This window comes from Melospiza melodia, chromosome 15 (assembly GCF_035770615.1).
Source record: "Melospiza melodia melodia isolate bMelMel2 chromosome 15, bMelMel2.pri, whole genome shotgun sequence".
NCBI classification, from domain to species: Eukaryota; Metazoa; Chordata; class Aves; order Passeriformes; family Passerellidae; genus Melospiza; species Melospiza melodia.
Window position 1 is genome coordinate 4,464,422 of NC_086208.1, and position 17,533 is coordinate 4,481,954.

General features: G+C 40.8%; 1 protein-coding gene across 2 annotated transcripts in view; it reads right to left on the reverse strand.

Moving 5' to 3' along the window:
- Positions 1 to 5,733: 5,733 nt before the first annotated feature.
- HMG20A (high mobility group 20A) overlaps positions 5,734 to 17,533 on the reverse strand; it is a 39,910-nt gene continuing 28,110 nt past the window's right edge. For both annotated transcript variants that reach the window (XM_063169457.1, XM_063169456.1), the window contains exons 6-10: positions 17,449 to 17,480; positions 13,210 to 13,285; positions 12,159 to 12,374; positions 10,763 to 10,906; positions 5,734 to 8,474 (exon numbers count right to left, since the gene is read on the reverse strand). In XM_063169457.1, coding sequence (XP_063025527.1) covers positions 10,770 to 10,906; positions 12,159 to 12,374; positions 13,210 to 13,285; positions 17,449 to 17,480 — 461 coding nt within the window. In that variant the 3' untranslated portion in view covers positions 5,734 to 8,474; positions 10,763 to 10,769. The remainder of the gene's footprint in view (positions 8,475 to 10,762; positions 10,907 to 12,158; positions 12,375 to 13,209; positions 13,286 to 17,448; positions 17,481 to 17,533) is intronic.

Here is a 17,533-nt window from a genome sequence, read left to right on the forward strand (position 1 = left end):
TAACTGCTGAAGACTGCAGATGAACTCCTGGCTCCAGCAATGTCAATAATTAAATTTTCATTAATTTCATAGAGGCCAAAAATTTTCCACTGAAGCTTTGGCTTTAGAAAACAGTTGATCTGATTGTGAAGTGTTTCCTACTGGATAAGTACGTCAAAACCACATGACAACACACTGAACTGAGACCTGATATTTCATATTAGTTCAGGCAAAGTTGTGCTTTAGAAGAGTCTGCTGAAGTTACAGCAGTCTGTTCTCCAAATCACCAGGTACAGGTGACATTGTGTCTCTCATTCACACTAAACACATGCTGCCCAGTAATTTAACATCCAAATGCTTTTTAATGTTCATGAAACTGTTGTCTGTGCTTTTACCACATAGGAGTTGTAAGACCACCTGTGTAAGAGGACTGAACAATTGAGCTTTGTGTCCTGAGGCATCAATGCTGATCTACACCATCCTCCCTCACCAAACAGCCACAGCTGACAGAAGTCTTTATAAAAGTCTGTCATCCTGCACAGTTTGTCCACTTTAAGATGACATTTTATCTTTGTCTTTGATTTCTCCTCTTTGTTCTGTTAGTGCTTCAGCATTATAAGAACCCATTTCTTTAACTTTATGAATGTCTTATACTGTAATTCACTTTAGATTCTGCTGCAGTATCACTGAACTCAACTACCAAACAGTCTCGTTTGTAAAATCTGACTTCAGAATTCATTCCTCTTATGCTTGCCTGTACTGCCAAGAACATTTGACACAGACTTGGGAACAGACCAGATGCAGTGCCTATGGATCTATTTCCTCAAAGAAGGGAGATAACCCTTAAACTCAAAGCAGAACTACCAGGAAAATGCATGCAAGAGATATGATGAAGAAAACAGAAACCCCAGAATAAGGTAAGTGTGTCCAGGCATCATTGCCAAGCTCAGCAGGTATGGTACAGAGCATACCTTCACTTCATCTGGCTTCAAATTGCTCCTTTTGCAGGCAATAAAATTACTGCAGAAATCCCAGGGAATAAACTGAGTTAACACTCCATTAAATAGAACAGACTTCCAATCCAAGGTAAGGACGTGCCCAGATTAAGCTAGCCCTGTACAAACTGGCCCATGGGTAACATACATCACTTCTGCTGACTTATGGGCTGAAAGACAGAAAGAAAAGAAAAAGCTGAGATGAATTTCTACAAGGTAAGAAAAGATTTGTTCTTTGAAGCATGCCTAAACAGCACAATGTATTCTTCCATAAACATTCTTTCTACAGCTGAATGCACACCCCAAGGGAGAAAGCCTGGAATTTGTTATTTTACATATTTTCTTTTATCAGTAATGTGATCTTGCCCCTCATCCCCCTCCCCCAGATTAAGCAGCATTGATTTTATCCCTTCAGTTTGTTTTGTCAGTATCTGGCTTGGAAACTGGTACCAGAAAGAAGAGCACTGTTGCTGGGCTGATTTGTTGCCCTCATTTCCCAAAAAACAAGACAATTTAAAATACTTATTTCTATAATTTTGCCTTTTCTAAATACTTCAATTGCAGTACTTGTGAGCCCCTCCTAAGTCCACTGGATAGTGACATTCCAGTGACATTCCTAAAAAAGACTTTATAAAAAAAATCTTTCTTGGTGGAGCCACCTAAGTCAATTTTAGCTGGTTTTAAGCTGAAACAGCTCAGCACAAAGGAAGAGGGGAAGAGAGAGAAAGGCAAGACATACAGAAAAACATACAGATAAGGGCAACAGCATGAAGCCAGGAGTTATATTTTGGTTGTCATGTATTTACTGACAGCCCTAGGTGCGGAAAAGGAGATAATTCTCTACAGTCTGTGCTCCCACATCAATTCAGAATGCAGTCTCATGAAACTGGGAGCCAAAAGGCAAGCAGGGTATACCTCCAGAAAGGAGCTCCTGCTTCCCTTCCTCTCCTCTCTGCTCCTCTTGCTCACTTCACAAAAACCCTAGTGCTTGCCAGACTTCTACAGCAGCTCAGCCAGTGCACAAACTACAGACAAGGTTCTATCACAACCAAAAGCTGTGTAGTTTTTTTTAGTATTTTGATGCACTAGTGAAGCCCAGGGTTGGACAGAGGTGCTCCTGGCTGGAGTAAGGCCATAGAGAAGCAGCTGCCACCTTGCTGTACACCTGAGAGCTGGTGGGGCTGATGAAGTGTGAAGCTGCTGCAGGCTTCCAGAACAAAAACCAGCTCTGCAAAGACAGGGAACTGTGTAAATACCAACAGCTGCAAAGCTTCCATTCCATGGATTTATGTATTCATAGCTCCTGCTAGCTCCAAGTCAGGCAGGCTGATTTTGCCAAGACACAGAGACAGCTTTAGCCAACCAGAAATCTTTATCACAGTCAGAATGATGACCTCAAAGACAAGCTAACTCAGGTCATGTTTTCTATGCTGCTGTCCTTGTAACACAGGAATACTTGCTGAACCACTTTAACCCTGACAAGCTCTCAAAGTGTGGTAGGAAAAGAATAATTTATCTGCATGAAACAAAGACCTGAATCTGTTAAAAAAAAAAAAAAAAAAAAAAAAAAAAAACCAGATACCAAAACCTTGAGAAACTGCCATATGCCTAGAACAAAACCAGGGAACTGACTTAAATTTTCACATTCAAAAGCTCTGGCCTTCACTGCCAGGCTTTCTCACTCTCATTCAGAGATACCAAGATGGATCATCAGAGGGCACTGCTCCCCCCAGGAGGAAATCTGTTAACTGGATAGAGATTTCAGAGATCTGGAAATGCACATTTACCACATAACTGTGAAGTCCTGAAACAAGGGTGCAGCTGGAATTTCATTTTATATTTGCTACTCTTCCTCCTCAAAAGCACTTCAAGAATGTATGGAATTTGCAGGTCTGAATTCAAATTTACTGAGGCTGAAAATTCAACCATTTCTGTACTGGCAGTAAGTGAACATTAACCTCAAGAACAAAGGCAAATTCTGTTCTTGTATCCTCTTCTTCAGTCCTTATCCCACCACTTCCCTTAACAGATTTTTAACAGGGTGAAGAAAGAAGGCAATTCTTGCCAACTTCACACAAAAGGAAAAAAAAAAAAGGCTGTAAACAGAATTTGTCTCTGTGTATTTACATATGTGTGAGCCACTCATCATTAATGCCAGTAAGCAAAAGAAAATTTAACCCCTTCCTCCTGCACATCAAGTTCATACATATGCCTAAAAACCACTACACAGAATTACTGGTACAGGAGCAGATGCTTTGCTTGGGTAAAAGCAATTTCAGAGAACTGAAATCATTGGATGACCATGTCAACACTCTCCATAACCAGCTGTTAAACACAACGAATGCAGCCTGTGTTTTGCTGCATGTACAACATTCATCCTAAAAGCACTGCAGTTCTTTCTGGGAAAGGTGTTTGATTAATTTTCCAGAGCTTTTCACTCTCCTGGACTCAGCCACCCTGCTGGCCTGCACTTTTGATAAATTTCCTGCTAATCTGCCCCCAGTCCAAACAGTTTACTTCTCTTCCTTCAATATTCAAGACACAAACCCAACACAGGCAGGAATTTGAAGTGTTACTGAGAAAAAGGAATTTCCTCTGAGAAGAATCCAAATACTGATACAGTTGTTAACACCCACTTTGAAGGGGGAGGGCTTCAAACAGTGTTTGTAGGCCTTGAATTTCAGCTGGGGATTTCTTTGCAAGTGTCTTGGGCTTAAGCAGTATTTCAAATAAATTAGATGAGGGAATTCTCTCTTGATTAACACTAGAATAGATTTAATAAAACTAGAACTGCTGATATGAGATAGAAAGAGAAATCCCACAGGGCTATTGCTTCAAAACAAAAACTAGAACTCTCTCTCTGATTTCCAGCAAGTCAGGTATTCAGTGGGAGTAACATTGTTCCACTCAATTCAAGGAAAACAGATGGTATCTAGCAGCCCAGGATTTGGACAAGTAGAACTCTTTTTCATTAAAGTTTTAGGGTCCAAATCTATAAACAAAAAGATCACATGGACTTCAGTGCACAGACATATTTCTATGGAAAAGTGAGAATGCCTTTTGCCTTCCAGAGCATGCACAACCATTCAGTAAACAGAATATTTAGCAACTTTAGGAGAAGAGCCATTTCATCAACAGGAAGAGACAGCAGAGACCCTTACTATTACCTTACATCTTAGAATAACTTGCATTTTTACATCTTCAGACACACAAACCATTAGTGCTTGCACAGTAAATAGCAAAAACATCCAAACCTCCACAGAATAAGAATTACAGGTTAATTAATAAAACCCATAAATCAGTTAAGTATATATGCTACGCCTTGTATTACATAATGGATGTGGATACTTCACCACACACAAAATGGCATAGTTCACACAAAATCCAGAGATTTTGCAATTAAGATAGCAAATCATTAATATATTAACGTTTTAAAAACCTCAGTACTATCAGCAATGAAGGAGAAAGCAGCAGCAAAACCCTTGATGGATCCCAAGCAGAAAGATGGTATGGTAAAAGTAAAGGAGAGGCATCAGTGTATTCCTGACTCTGAAGGATTCAACTGAAATGAAGCAGAAGGTTAAAAAGGACCCAATTTCAGATTCCAAATGAATCCACATTCCACATTATCAACAGGAAGCTGCCTGAGCAGAGAGGAAGTGATCTCTTCCTCTCAAGAGCCCGAAGGCCTCAGATCCCCCCACTTCCCTTGGATGATAATTAATCCTCAGTCCAATTGCCCAGCTGCAGAGTAAACAGGGGGAACAAACAGGAACAAACAGAGGAAGTATTACACCACATTGCTCAAATTGAGCATGATTTACCACCATCTGCTCCTGGTGCCACAAACAGGAGCACAGGTTACAGAGGAATGAGGTTTTTCTCTCGTTATGAACTCACTGCTGTTCTCCTCTTACTCTTTCCTCTGGGTGTGCACCTGTCTTGCTGTTCCTGTCTCCAGCTCCAAACCAGCCAGTGGCACATGGCAGCTGATTCTCCTGTGCAGCTTTTCCCTACATCCTTTCTACTTTTAGTATCTTTATCATTACACAATTAGTGGTTTAAAAAAATCTCCAAAGCACTCTAAATCTCAGGATGGTCTGTCCCAGGAAGAGGACAGTACCAAGCCTGTTGGTATAGACAGAGCAGGCATTAATCTGTCAACCAAAATAATGAGATGTGACCACAAAAGTAGCATAAAGACATGGCTGCTCACAGCACTGTGACCTCAAAAGAGCATCAGCAGAGACAAAAGTCATGCAAACTCCTCCACAGAGCACCTACACCAAGTACAAATGTCATGAGGCTACAGTTTGCTCCATTCTCGGCCAGCAGGTGGGTAAAGAGAGGATAAAAATCTAGTAGGGGAAAAGAAAAGCAAGTAGGGAGTTATGAATAGTTATCAATAGTTAGGATACAGAAGGTTCTTAAAGAAAATCACTATGATGGTGGGAAATTAGGGAGGATAAAGGAAGACAAAGATGTAAAAAAAGGGATGAATGAGACATTTTTAAAGTTAGTCCAGTTGGGGAAAGACCCTGGCAACCATCAGCTATAACCAAAACCTCTGATGCTTTCACCACTGTAACTAATTACCTAAATTCCTTCAGCTTTTCCAGAGGAAGGTACTTAGGATGGAGAGGTGGAAGAGGCACATTTCTGTTCAAAGGTTAACGTGGAATTGCCAAAATCTCTGACAAGAGGTCAATGTAGTAACAGTTCTTTCATGAAAATGCAGTTAAAATTGAATCAGAATGGATTCAGCGTTGAACAATTTTAATGAAGCAGTGTCAAACAAGCACATCAACTTCTTAGAAACCAAGGAGCTCCAAAGTTTAATTACAAAAACATTGTACAGAAAACTTGGCATTTAAACAATTCCAAACACATTAATCCAGCAAATGGATTCTGCTTTCATATATTTCTCTTAACATTTCTGCAAGTGACAAAATCATTTTATTCTTCTCTTCTCCTTGACACCCACTTCATTTTTTTTTAATCAGTCAACACTGAAAACTGTAAACTGAAGTGACACTCTGAAAACACTGGAAAGACAAAATCCATTTTTATAGGGTTAATAAACATAAATAAGAAGCTTCTTAATGAGACAAAATATCATCTGTCACATCATCAGTGAGCAAGAACTCAGCCTTCTCCCAGCTGCTTCAAGATGGATAACGCACCCCACCTCCTTCCTTGTGGGAAAAGGCAAGAGATTTGTCAGCCCCCAGCTAATAATATCACCTTGAATTTCCTATCCCACAACACTGGCATGCTTCTCAGCAGAGATGGATGAGCAGCATCCATGAGCAGATTTCTGTAAGCAGGCAGCCTGAAGCCATCTGACCCTACTGATGGATTAGATGTGTTACAGCCTGGAACTGCATCCTACATTACATGGAATTTCTGGAGTCATTATGGGATACAACTCCAGGTATTAGGTAGGACGCCACAGACAGAACTTCAGGATTTTGTAAATCGGTTTTTGGCTATGCAGTGCATTTTGGCCACTTCAACAGAGAGTCAAACATCACCAGTTCTAAAAAACCAAGATACATACATGAGATGAAGGTGTAGGTGCTTCTACCGGAGGCATTACCAACCTCTAGGATTTACAACATTCTTTACAGAACACACTAAAAAAGTTCATGGCAGCATCAGTTGGTCTCACCCATGCTAAGGAGAGTGGAAATCAATGCAGCAAACTGAGGTTCCTTTTTGTGAAGTCTTGAAAGCAAAACATAACAAGAGAAAGGAGTTTCCTCCCTGAAGGAAGACTTGATTTACATGGAAATCCTTGCTTCTTGGCTACAGCAATAACCCCAGGAGTAAGCTGAGACCTGGCATAAAGGTACTGACCTGAAGATGGCTCCAGGCCAGCATGAAGTCCATGTGTACAGCACAGGAAAAAAAGAAACTGGTATTTAATCTTCAAAATATTCGTGTCCAGGTACATTAAAATGATGCTGACAGCAACACAAACAACCTCCACATCTCAACAGGGAATCTTAACACATGTCATGAGCTGGAGCAAAGAGATTGTCATGTGGGAGCAAGAGCATTTCAACCACCCCCATAAAGCCCAGAGATGTCCAACAAGTGCTGAGCCAAAGTCAAAACCAACAATTTGACAGGAAGCAAAGGGCAGGGAAAGCTTTGCATAAGCCAATGCAGGCATTGGGTGCCCCAGCTCTGCCAGGAGGTATGGTGTAGCTCTGCAAGATCAGACTCAAACATGCAGAGCTCTACTCAATGCAAGTGAAAGGCCATTTAGGTCAGCTGGAACACAAAATGCTGAATGCCATGGGCAGTACTGGACTGTACAAAAGGTGAGAGCAGAAACAAGCTGCAATGCTGAGTTCTGTGGGCTATGCGGACCTAGTTGCTAATAACCTTCTCTGCTCTAATAATTCATGCAAAAATATATGTGCTCCTTCCAGACACATTGATTCCCAGCACAGCAATTTCAGGAGGGCAGGGAAGGAAAAAAATGCAATCCCTGTGCCCATTTCTCTTTTTACAGAAAACTGCTTTCCCCATGAGATCATTCTCTCAAAAACAAAGCAATAACATTAAATTAGACTGAACAATGTATCAGATGAAGGGCAAGCTTTGTGGGTTTAGTCTAAACTGAAGAATCCCATTTTCCCTGCTGAGAAGAACTAATGTTTCACTTTCTATCTTGATTTTCACTGATCTTTGTGATAGTAAAATGCTCCAGCAAACATTTTCAAGAGATGACAGGAGACCTTCACAGAAGAGCAGGATGCAATGTGCAAGAGAGGTTCTTGAAGAGAGGGGAGAGAAGAAGTCTGTCTCATAGCAGAATCAAGTCACAAAGCATCAACCACAGCCAGCCTCTAGCAGGGGCAAACTCACATTGTAAGAACTGCAGGCTAACACAAAAAAAGCCCCAGGATTTTGCTTAAGAAAAGCTCCTATAAACATAGCAGGAGGACAAGACAGTGCACCAAGGAAAACTCCCTGTTAGAGCAGAGAACACAAGCACTGCTATCCGGTACTGCAAGAATCAGGGAACAAGATCAAAAGAAGAGAACTGAAGGAAGGTAACCCCACAGAATAAACATGAAAACAAAATAAAAGACACTAGAAGACATTAGGCAATATAACACATCAAAGTTATTACTACAACATATACGCTGACTCCATTTCACAAGCTGAGATTTCATCTCCACAGCCAGCCAGTCCACAGAATGCAGGCACCCTCACACCCAGCAAAATCCATAAAAAAATGTAGATTGCACAGAAGTTGCATGCTCTTAAATGGTCACACAGAGGACAGTTCCAAATGCTTAGTGGGCGGTGTCCGTGGCTTCTTAACATCTCTTAATGCATTGATCTGTTTGTCTCCCTGACAAATCACACAGGCAGGGCCCAGCACAACCCTGCCATCCTGCCTCCCACCCCAGGCTTTCCCCCATGGCTTCTTATTCCACACTGGCCAAAAAAACTTTGTAAAGCTTCCCCGGGTCACGAGACCTGCAGACGAAACAGAAAAATAAGGGTTAGAAGGCTACAATCTGCCAGGACCAAACAGGCACCATGACAGGGGTTTGGGTGTTTGATCTGAAAACACAACACTCAGGATAGTAAAGCAGCCTCTAGAGACACAACTAGACTGAGTTCTGTTTCCATCCAGTGCTAAATAACAAAACCCTTCCTCTTCTCCCCATATACTGTTTGCACAAGGAAGTTTTTACCATGCAGTACAGAAAAACCAAAATATTGACCAGTATAATCAAATATCCCTAAACACAATGTACAAAGCCACCAAAACCCACCTCAGATCTGTGAAAGAGTTGTTTTCAAGAGCATTATGGCACAGTTTTCTGTGGTATTGATTTGTGATGTGTCCCAGCCTCAAACAGACCACTTGGTTGACAGAGATTACATCCAGCATTAATATACACATGTGCACATGTGTAACAAAGGGACACTGGTGATGACAGTTTGTTGATGCAGTTCATCATATGCCAGATGAACCTTCAATCCAAAACTTCCCTGTTTTCCAGGGAATCTCTATTTTCTAGGTTTGCATCCAACAACACCCAACCTTCTTCCTTCCAAAATTTAGTCTCAAAATATAATCAGTGCCAAGTGAAAGTCAGTATCATTACAGTCCCAATAATTATTTGATCATTATATTCCATTACATGCATGTCATTATCCAGTGAAACTATGTGATTATTAATCCCATTTTTGACTGCCTCACACTGTTTTGCTGCTGAAAAGAGGGAAGGCATTGGTAGGAAAAGAAAGGAAAGAAGTACTATTTTTCAAGTAGAGGTTAGAAGAAAGAATTTTAAAGGAAGAATTTTAAAGCAAGAATTACTTTTTCTAAATCAATTACAGCCAAATCTAGCCTATCCAAGAAAATTATATGTTTGGGAACACAGGAATTGTCCATCCTTTAGGAAAGATGAAGCCAGCTGGCAAGAGAATGAAAGCCTAGATTTTAGTAGTTTTGTGATATGATTTTTCTAGCAAGGTGCTTAAAGGACAAATATCCATTTCTGGGCCTGGCATACCCTTCTAATAACTGATGGATGAGAAACTGCTCTCCCTGTTAGCCATTCTGTAAACCCTCCCCTCCCAATTCTCCCTCTGAGCCTGAGAACTAACTGAAAACAGTATACAAAAAGGAGGAGGTTGATGAGCTGCTGAAAAATCCCAGACCTGGATCGACAAGCTGTTCCCTTCACAAATAGCAGCAGTAAAGGCACCTCTTTATTCTGCTGGGAGCTCAGTCATCTCTTAGAACTACAGTCCGTTCCATCTGGCTACCCTCCTGAAGGACAATGATCTCCCAGCTAAAGCCACACTATAATGGGAAATGTGTAATTAACTGTTCTACACAGCACCACAAAAGGTCAGAACCAGAAAGGATGAAAAGCCCTGTCTTCATATTTGCAGATGGCACAAGGCAGCTTTATTTGCATTTCTAAACACTATTCAAGACATGTACAGTAGATCTCTACATAATAAATGCCTGAAGAATGAAGGTATGCACTTTGTTAAAATAGAAATAGGCAAACTCCTCATGGCTGCCTAGTGCTGTGCATCATGGGCAAGTGGGGGAGTGAGAGGTGTGGGAAATGCAAAGCAGCACACTAATGCAGAAAGACTGGTATTTACTTCTTTGTTAATTTGTTTTTCTACTCTGTTCTCTATTACAGTTTTCCAAGCTGTTAAACAGCAGCAAAAATACAGAATCATGAGCTCAATAATAATCTACGCACATGCCACATAAACATTAGTCTTAACAAATGCTATGTACAGCTTAAACCATACCTCAGTGTTCCATTTGCATCTAAGCCTTCCTCATTACAACAGCTTGACTACAGGTGCCACTGAGCAGAGGTATTTTCAATTTATAACAGAATTGAGTTCACCTGTAACCTCTTGAGACAAATAGAATTTCCCCATGGCCATCAGTTTCTACAATTACTGCTAAAATCTTCAGATTTACTTCACTCAAGAAAGGAATCTTCTTCTAAATTAGTCACCCTGTTACCATTCTGTCAGAACTCTTACTCACCTTACACAAATACATAAAGATCTTGGAGCTAAAGGGAATTTCAGAGCCCTTTAATGCCGTGGAATCCTTTCAACCCAATTTGACTTTCATTAAGACAACCTGCTCCTGCAGCTTTGAGGAAGAAACCTTTTTGATTGTACAATATGGTGAAGAGCAGAGGCATCAGCAGCAGAACAGGGGCCAAAGGCAGGGAGCAGGCAGCAGGAGCAGCCTGGGAGGGAGCACTCACCCTGTCACTAACGCTCCAGCCTGTTGACCACGTCGCGCACGGTGGCGATGAGGTTCTCGTTCTCCTGGGGGTTGGCCAGGATGATGCTGTGCAGTCTGTTCATGTAGGAATCGATCGTCTCCATCGTCGGGGTTTCCCCGCTGCCTACGGTGAATGAGCCACAAGGTGCTTTGATGACCACAGCAATTCAAAAAAGTTAACACTAAGCTAAGGGTAATTTGTGCCAACACAAACTGCTCTTGTGACAGATTCTGCTAAACAATGTCCTCCTAACTCCACAAAGTGAGTAGTTCCAAGGATACCAGGACTAATGAAGCATGGCTTTCTTTTATTTGGGTCGCATAGTTGATTATAACAAACTCTTTCAGCTGGGCATTCATAGAATCTAAGCAGGTTCCCTGGCAGCTGACAATACAGACACAGCCTTTATTTTAATCAAGGAACTTGCACGTCCTGTCTATTCTATTCAGTAACATTTTCATAAAACAAGTGAAGGAGAGCCAGGACTGAATATGTGTCTCACTTTATTAGGAAGAGTCGGAGCAATAAGAAAATAAATGTCATGTTGAAATAAAGCACTGACTCTACACTTCTCCCTGCATGCATTTTAGTATTTCATTATCCCATGCAACAAAAGCTCAGAAACAGCCAAGAGCACAGAAGTACAAGAGCAGCGTGTGGTGGTGTTCACAGGGGTCTCAGGACAAGGGAAGAGACGAGAATCTTGACTCCATGTTTCAGAAGGCTGATTTATTATTTTATGATATATATTATATTAAAAGAAAATTATATATTGAAGCTTTACTAAAAGAATAGAAGAAAGGATCAATCAGAAGGCTAGCATGGAATAGAAAGGAATGATAATAAAATCTTGTGACTGACCAGAGTGTCCAAGACAGCTGAACTGTGATTGGCCATTAATCAAAAACAACCACATGAGACCAATCACAGATGCACCTGTTGCATTCCACAGCAACAGATAATTATTGTTTACATTTTGTTCTGGCTGGCTCCCTCATTGTGTGATGAGGATGAGGATTAGGGTGGCTTTGAATGCAATGCAGAGGAGCATTAATTCTGAGGCTGAGAAGGTTAGAAGGATGAATAGTTGAGCTAGGATTACTGTGTGGCAAAGATTCGTTTGTGGGTGACGGGTTCTTGTTCTAGGTGATTTTGGCTTGCTATGATTATGAAGGAGAGGAGTCAGCATGAAAGGACTAGCAGCGGGGAGGAGATTCGGTCAATGGATGTTCAGGGGGTTAGGCCTTTGTTTGTGTAATATGTTCTCAGCTTCTCAGGAGAAAAAATCCTAACAAACGGATTTTTCATAAAATATGTCTGTGACAGCAGCCCACAACACAATATAAACACGAGCAGTTTGATGTCCCAGGCCCACCTGGCAGCGGGACTGCAGCGAAGCTGCTGGTGAGGGCCTGCCTCAGGCTCTCCAGGTGCTGCTGCAGCACCGTGTTGCGGCTCCGCTCCTGGATCACGTCCACCTCCAGCTTCTCCACGGCCGTGCGCATGCTCTCCACGTGCTTCTGCAGCGCCGCGTTCCGCTCCTCAAACTCCATGTTGGATTTGCGCAGCTGCCGCAGCTCCGCCTCACGGGCTGCCAACACCAACCCATCCCAGAGAGTCAGAATCTGCTACAAACATCTCTAGGACCAGCAGGCAATGAGACAGAATGTTCTGGAGTGCTCAGCGGATAATTACAAATGGTGCCGTTGTGGTTTATAGATAAAGAGCATCACATCATGGAGTGACAACAGCACCTACAGTGGCACTTCACAGAGATCATTCCTAGAGAGAAAGACAACTAGGAAAACATTCAAAGCATCAGAATGGAAATGAATGGGGGAACTGATCAGGGAGGAAGACTGCAAGGCTGATTTCAAATGCAATCAGCATGACAAAGTTTAGTGGCTAAGAATCCTGCAATCAAGACACCAGTTACAAAAATAATCTTCTGTTGACCATGGAAAGTATCTGAATCTAAATTGTGTTCAGTCAAGAAAGTCTTCAAGAAATCTGGCAAAAAATACTCAACTCTTGAGACACACAGATATGAAAACTAAACAGAGTAACAGAAAATATATCAGTGTAATCTTCCACATATGGGGGGAAATAAAATACTGCTAACCGGCCTCAATCACTAACAGGATACATTTCAAATATTTCTTAGTCCTATAGAACAGTAGACAGTTTGAACTGGCTGGAATAAACATTAGAAACATTCTCAAAAAAGGCTGATTTGGGAAGACAATGCCAGGAAAAACTGCTTTTCAACCATTGTGTATATACAGAGGTAAGGTAATAGCAGAAACTATACCCAAGTCTTTATGTGAGCTGAGATGGGAGGAGTGCAAGGACTCTTCAGCTGGACAGCATTTGCCAAAAATTTTGGAAAAGCAAAGAGGAAAGTATCCTAGAAAAGTTAAAATTACCTTTACTATGATTCAGGAACTCTTCTGTGAAGATTGGGATATCAAAGACAGATCTCTCCTTTGTATCTGCTTCTTTCTACAACAGAACAAGTAATAATGTAGCTAAACAGTTTGTTTTCAGGAATTCATTTAACTGTTTTGATCATGAGAATAAAAGGCCAAGGAGACCAAAACCTGAGGCAGCTAAAAGCTGTATGGATATTAAAGACACTTCCAGCTCCTAGAAGGCCAAAGGAAGTGTCTTAGATTTTCAAGATATAGGTTTAATCAAACCATCATTAAGAAAGAACATACAACGTACTAAAATATACTCTTTCATCCTAATGGCATTATACATGAGAATCATTATTATTTTAAATTATTATTATTTAAACTATCTATCTGAATGCATTCATATTTTCCACCATCAACTAACTGACATATTCTGAAATAGTCTTTACAGGAATATCAACAAACAGGAGACAGAGTGAGCAAAATGCACCATAGGTTTCATGGTTCTTGGCCTTTCAACACTAAAGAGAAAAAACAAAAAACACTTGTAAATCAGGAAATGCTCTATAACTTAGTCAAAAAACTCTACATAATGTGATTTGACTCAAGGCAAAAACCCCCTACTATAACATACTTCAGTCACCACTTCTAAATCAACAGGAATTAATGCTTGTTTTAGCACCTGAATCATTATGGACAAAGCCAATGTAAATTTTGTTTGATAAATTGTAGCAACTACAATCAAGCTGTAACTTAACACAGAAATAAAGTTAAGCAGGAAAGAGTGTGGAGAACAAAAGCTTTTCACAACTCTCAAACACCATGGCTGATAACGAATCAAACTCAACATCCAGAATGGCAGTGTTACACGTGACTGGTGTCCTCCAGCAGACAACCCCAATGTCTGACAGCTGATAAGGGAATTGTGGCCCCTGAGTTCAGGGTACCACGGTGCTGTCTGCCACCGAGGGGTACCTGAATGCCAGCTGACAACCAACCAGGACAGACAGGACTAGATGGAACTACAGCTACTCTGTTTTGCCCTGAGGAGACAGACTGTCCATTGACTGCCTTTAAAGATAAGCTAGCTTTTATTGTGTGGCACAATTACAGCTGAGGAGCTCTGTATTTACTGAGTGAGAATTCAAACCTCACTTGGCCTGAATCAGCTGGAGACACGTGAGAAACAGGGAAGACTGGAGAGAAGGGCAACTCTTCCTAGCTCTGTGATGCACAGTAGGATTTATTTAGGGTTTATGATCACACCTGCTTTTCACTGAAGTTTTTGTACGTGCTGCTACAGGGCAAAGGTCTCAAGAGTATATTTAGAAAGAGAAGACATACACAGAAGTGTGAATAATCCATTTGTTTTGTCTGAACGCTGCCTAGATGGCTAAAGAATTAATTTCACCCCAGAATCCACGATCTCAAAACTAATGTGCACTAAGAAATGTTGGCAGTTATGAAGCTTGGTTAGAACACTTATAAAACATCCATTTTAAACATTCTAATTTGTGCTCACTGTTACTACCTGTGTGCAAAGAGCCACTGGCTGGGATCATCACTGGCTCCTACAGAATAGATGGTGGAGGAGACAGCACTGCCAGGAAAAGATATTCTCTTTGCAGCCCTAGGTTGCAAAGGTTCTTCAGACAAAAACCAAAAATATTAAGGCTTTAGATGTAACTGCCCAGCTTCCAAAAGGCAAGAAATTCTACTAAGCAGAAGAGTGATCATTAAAACCATCAGCACTCTCCCATTACAAAATACATTACCCAGCACATAAAAGATCCTCTTGAGAACCCCAAAGTACTTAAGCCACTCTGAGGTTCACTGAAGATTAAAATCCTCATTTAAAAGGCTTTGATTACCTCCTACTGGAAAGGACCCAGTCTGTTCAGTTCACGAATCATTTAGTCATCCCTCAAACCAAAAGAGAATCAGAATTCTATCATTTACCTTAAATAAGACTGAGATGCTTCAAGAGTCAACAATCTCATCTGGTTATTAAAACTGAGGCTGAACTCTGAAGATTCTGCAATGAATCAGGCTTGAAGTTCTTAGAGACTTGGTGAAGTATGGTAATGAGACAGCTGAGATTTTGGGGGGTTTAAGCTCACTTTTGCTGCCATGGTCAGGCTGCTGACAGTGGAAGGAACAGATACAGCAAATGTACTACCCCATTAAGTGTTTTCAGAGTAGGCACCACCAGGCAACCCCTGCTCTCCTCAGTCTGTGTGCAGACACCTTTGAAAGCTTTCCAGTAACAAGTGTAACTGAGTGCATGATGCCAGACCCACTTGGAATCAAGCAGCTTGAGAAAATAAACAATAACAGAACAATGGAGAACAATTATCCAGGGGTTTAGCCACTGCTGATGACAACAGTTCCACTGTATATTGCTATATGTGATATTTATGAAACTAGAATTTGAAGGAAGAAAAATGTTCTCTTTCATGCATATAGATGAGCTCAGGGACAGCGTGTGCATGTTTTTCAAGGCAATATCTATTATAAGTTCTCTCTCATCCTTTAGTTATTTTTTATTATAATCAGTATTTGAATTGTCCATCATGAAACTCTTTAGAGGTCAACTCTACGTACAATGTTGAAAATATCTTCAACACCGACTCACAGAAACCACGTCAGTAAACACTTAAGTTGAGAAAGGGAAAGAAAAAAGCTTTTTGATCCTATTTTCTTATATTCTCTCAAGAAATAATTTCATCAGCTTGTACCTGCTAATCACAAACACAGCAACAGAAGTCAGTGTGGACAGGAGAAAGCAGCAAGATGACAAAGAGCTTTAGCCTCACTTCCAGTAACAACGTGAGCAGATACTTCTAAAAGCAATCTAAGCTTTTCTGCTTATTCCCCTCCTATACAGGATTATAATACTTGACTTCCCTGCACAAAAGATGCAAAAGCACATCAGGTGATAAGCATGTGGGATATTATAAATATAAAGGTGAAAAACACCAAGTAGTCAAAGGCACAGTTCAGAGTAGGATGTCTGACTGACAGGTTGATGTTCAGCTGTATCTGATGAAGCTTAAATGTCCTGCAGGGTGAGGAGAATTCATTTTTTACTGCATTTATGATGTGAAACATCAGCAATGATAGCTTGAATCAGAAGGGTAAGAGGGAAGACTCCAAATTTGTAGTCTGCCACCTATATAACTTAAACAATATGTAACAGTCACAGCCAACCTAGAACTTGAGGCCTTCAGTTTATGTACAATTAGAGACAAACTTTGATTCAGTGATTGTAGAATCAGAAAACTTGGGGACCATGTACGTCCAAAGGATAACCTCACTGCAAGCACTTCCTTTAGGAGTTAATAAAAGGCATATAAAAAACATGCTACCAAAACATTGTCCTGAAAGTGAAAGGTACTTTCCTTCAAGACCAGTAGCTGCCTCTCAGCAGTGCTCAGCCTTGTCACTATTGTAATGAACACATTAGAAGCAAACTGGATTGCTTTCCCAAGGCAAAAAGCCTCACAAAGAAAAACAGATCTTTCAGAAAGCCCTATTTCTTACAAGTGAAGAGGCTGCGTATAATCAAGATTATTTTCCCTGCTCTTTGTTTGCAATTTATTGGTAACCATTACAGAAGCACTGTGGCCCTAGGTGATACAACTGGAGAAAGCTGCAGTGTTTCAAGGAGAGAGAAATCACAGTCAGCCAGGACACATGAGATTTGTGGTAAGATGCCTGTGCTGTAGCTGATGAGCTCCAGACATTATCACTCTGACATTATATGCAGAGGGCAAGGGAGGGCAGGAGAGGGTTTCAGCCAGAGATTTTCCATTTATTTGGTTGCTTTACCCATTTTCTTCTCAAGGAAGCCACAAGCATTTGTGCTACTGCAAAAAATTAGTACCCGAAAACAGCCACCTAAAGGTGCTGACTTGGCAGGCTTATGGAGGTCTCACACTGTTTTTAAGTTCTTAACATTGCATTACAAAACAGACCAATGTTTTCAGTGTATACTATGCTCCATTCCATCATTTGGACCTGTCCAAGACTCACCAAATTGAGTTTTGTCATACCAATGAGTGTAAGAATACTCAGTCATTTCTAACTTTCCAAAACCTGCATCAGGAAGAGTTCCTTCCTTACTAACCTGCATTAGTAAGGAAGAATTCACACTCAAGTTCTGATATACTGGGTTTTGACTTCACTAAAAGTTTTTTTCACCTGAAAATAATCCACTGATGTAAATGTAGAACTAAAGAGGTTTACCTCATGATCATGAGCTGGCTGTCTTGCTCCATCTGAAAAAGAAAACAAGCAAGAAGTCTCTCAAAATAAACAAAATTTAAGAAAA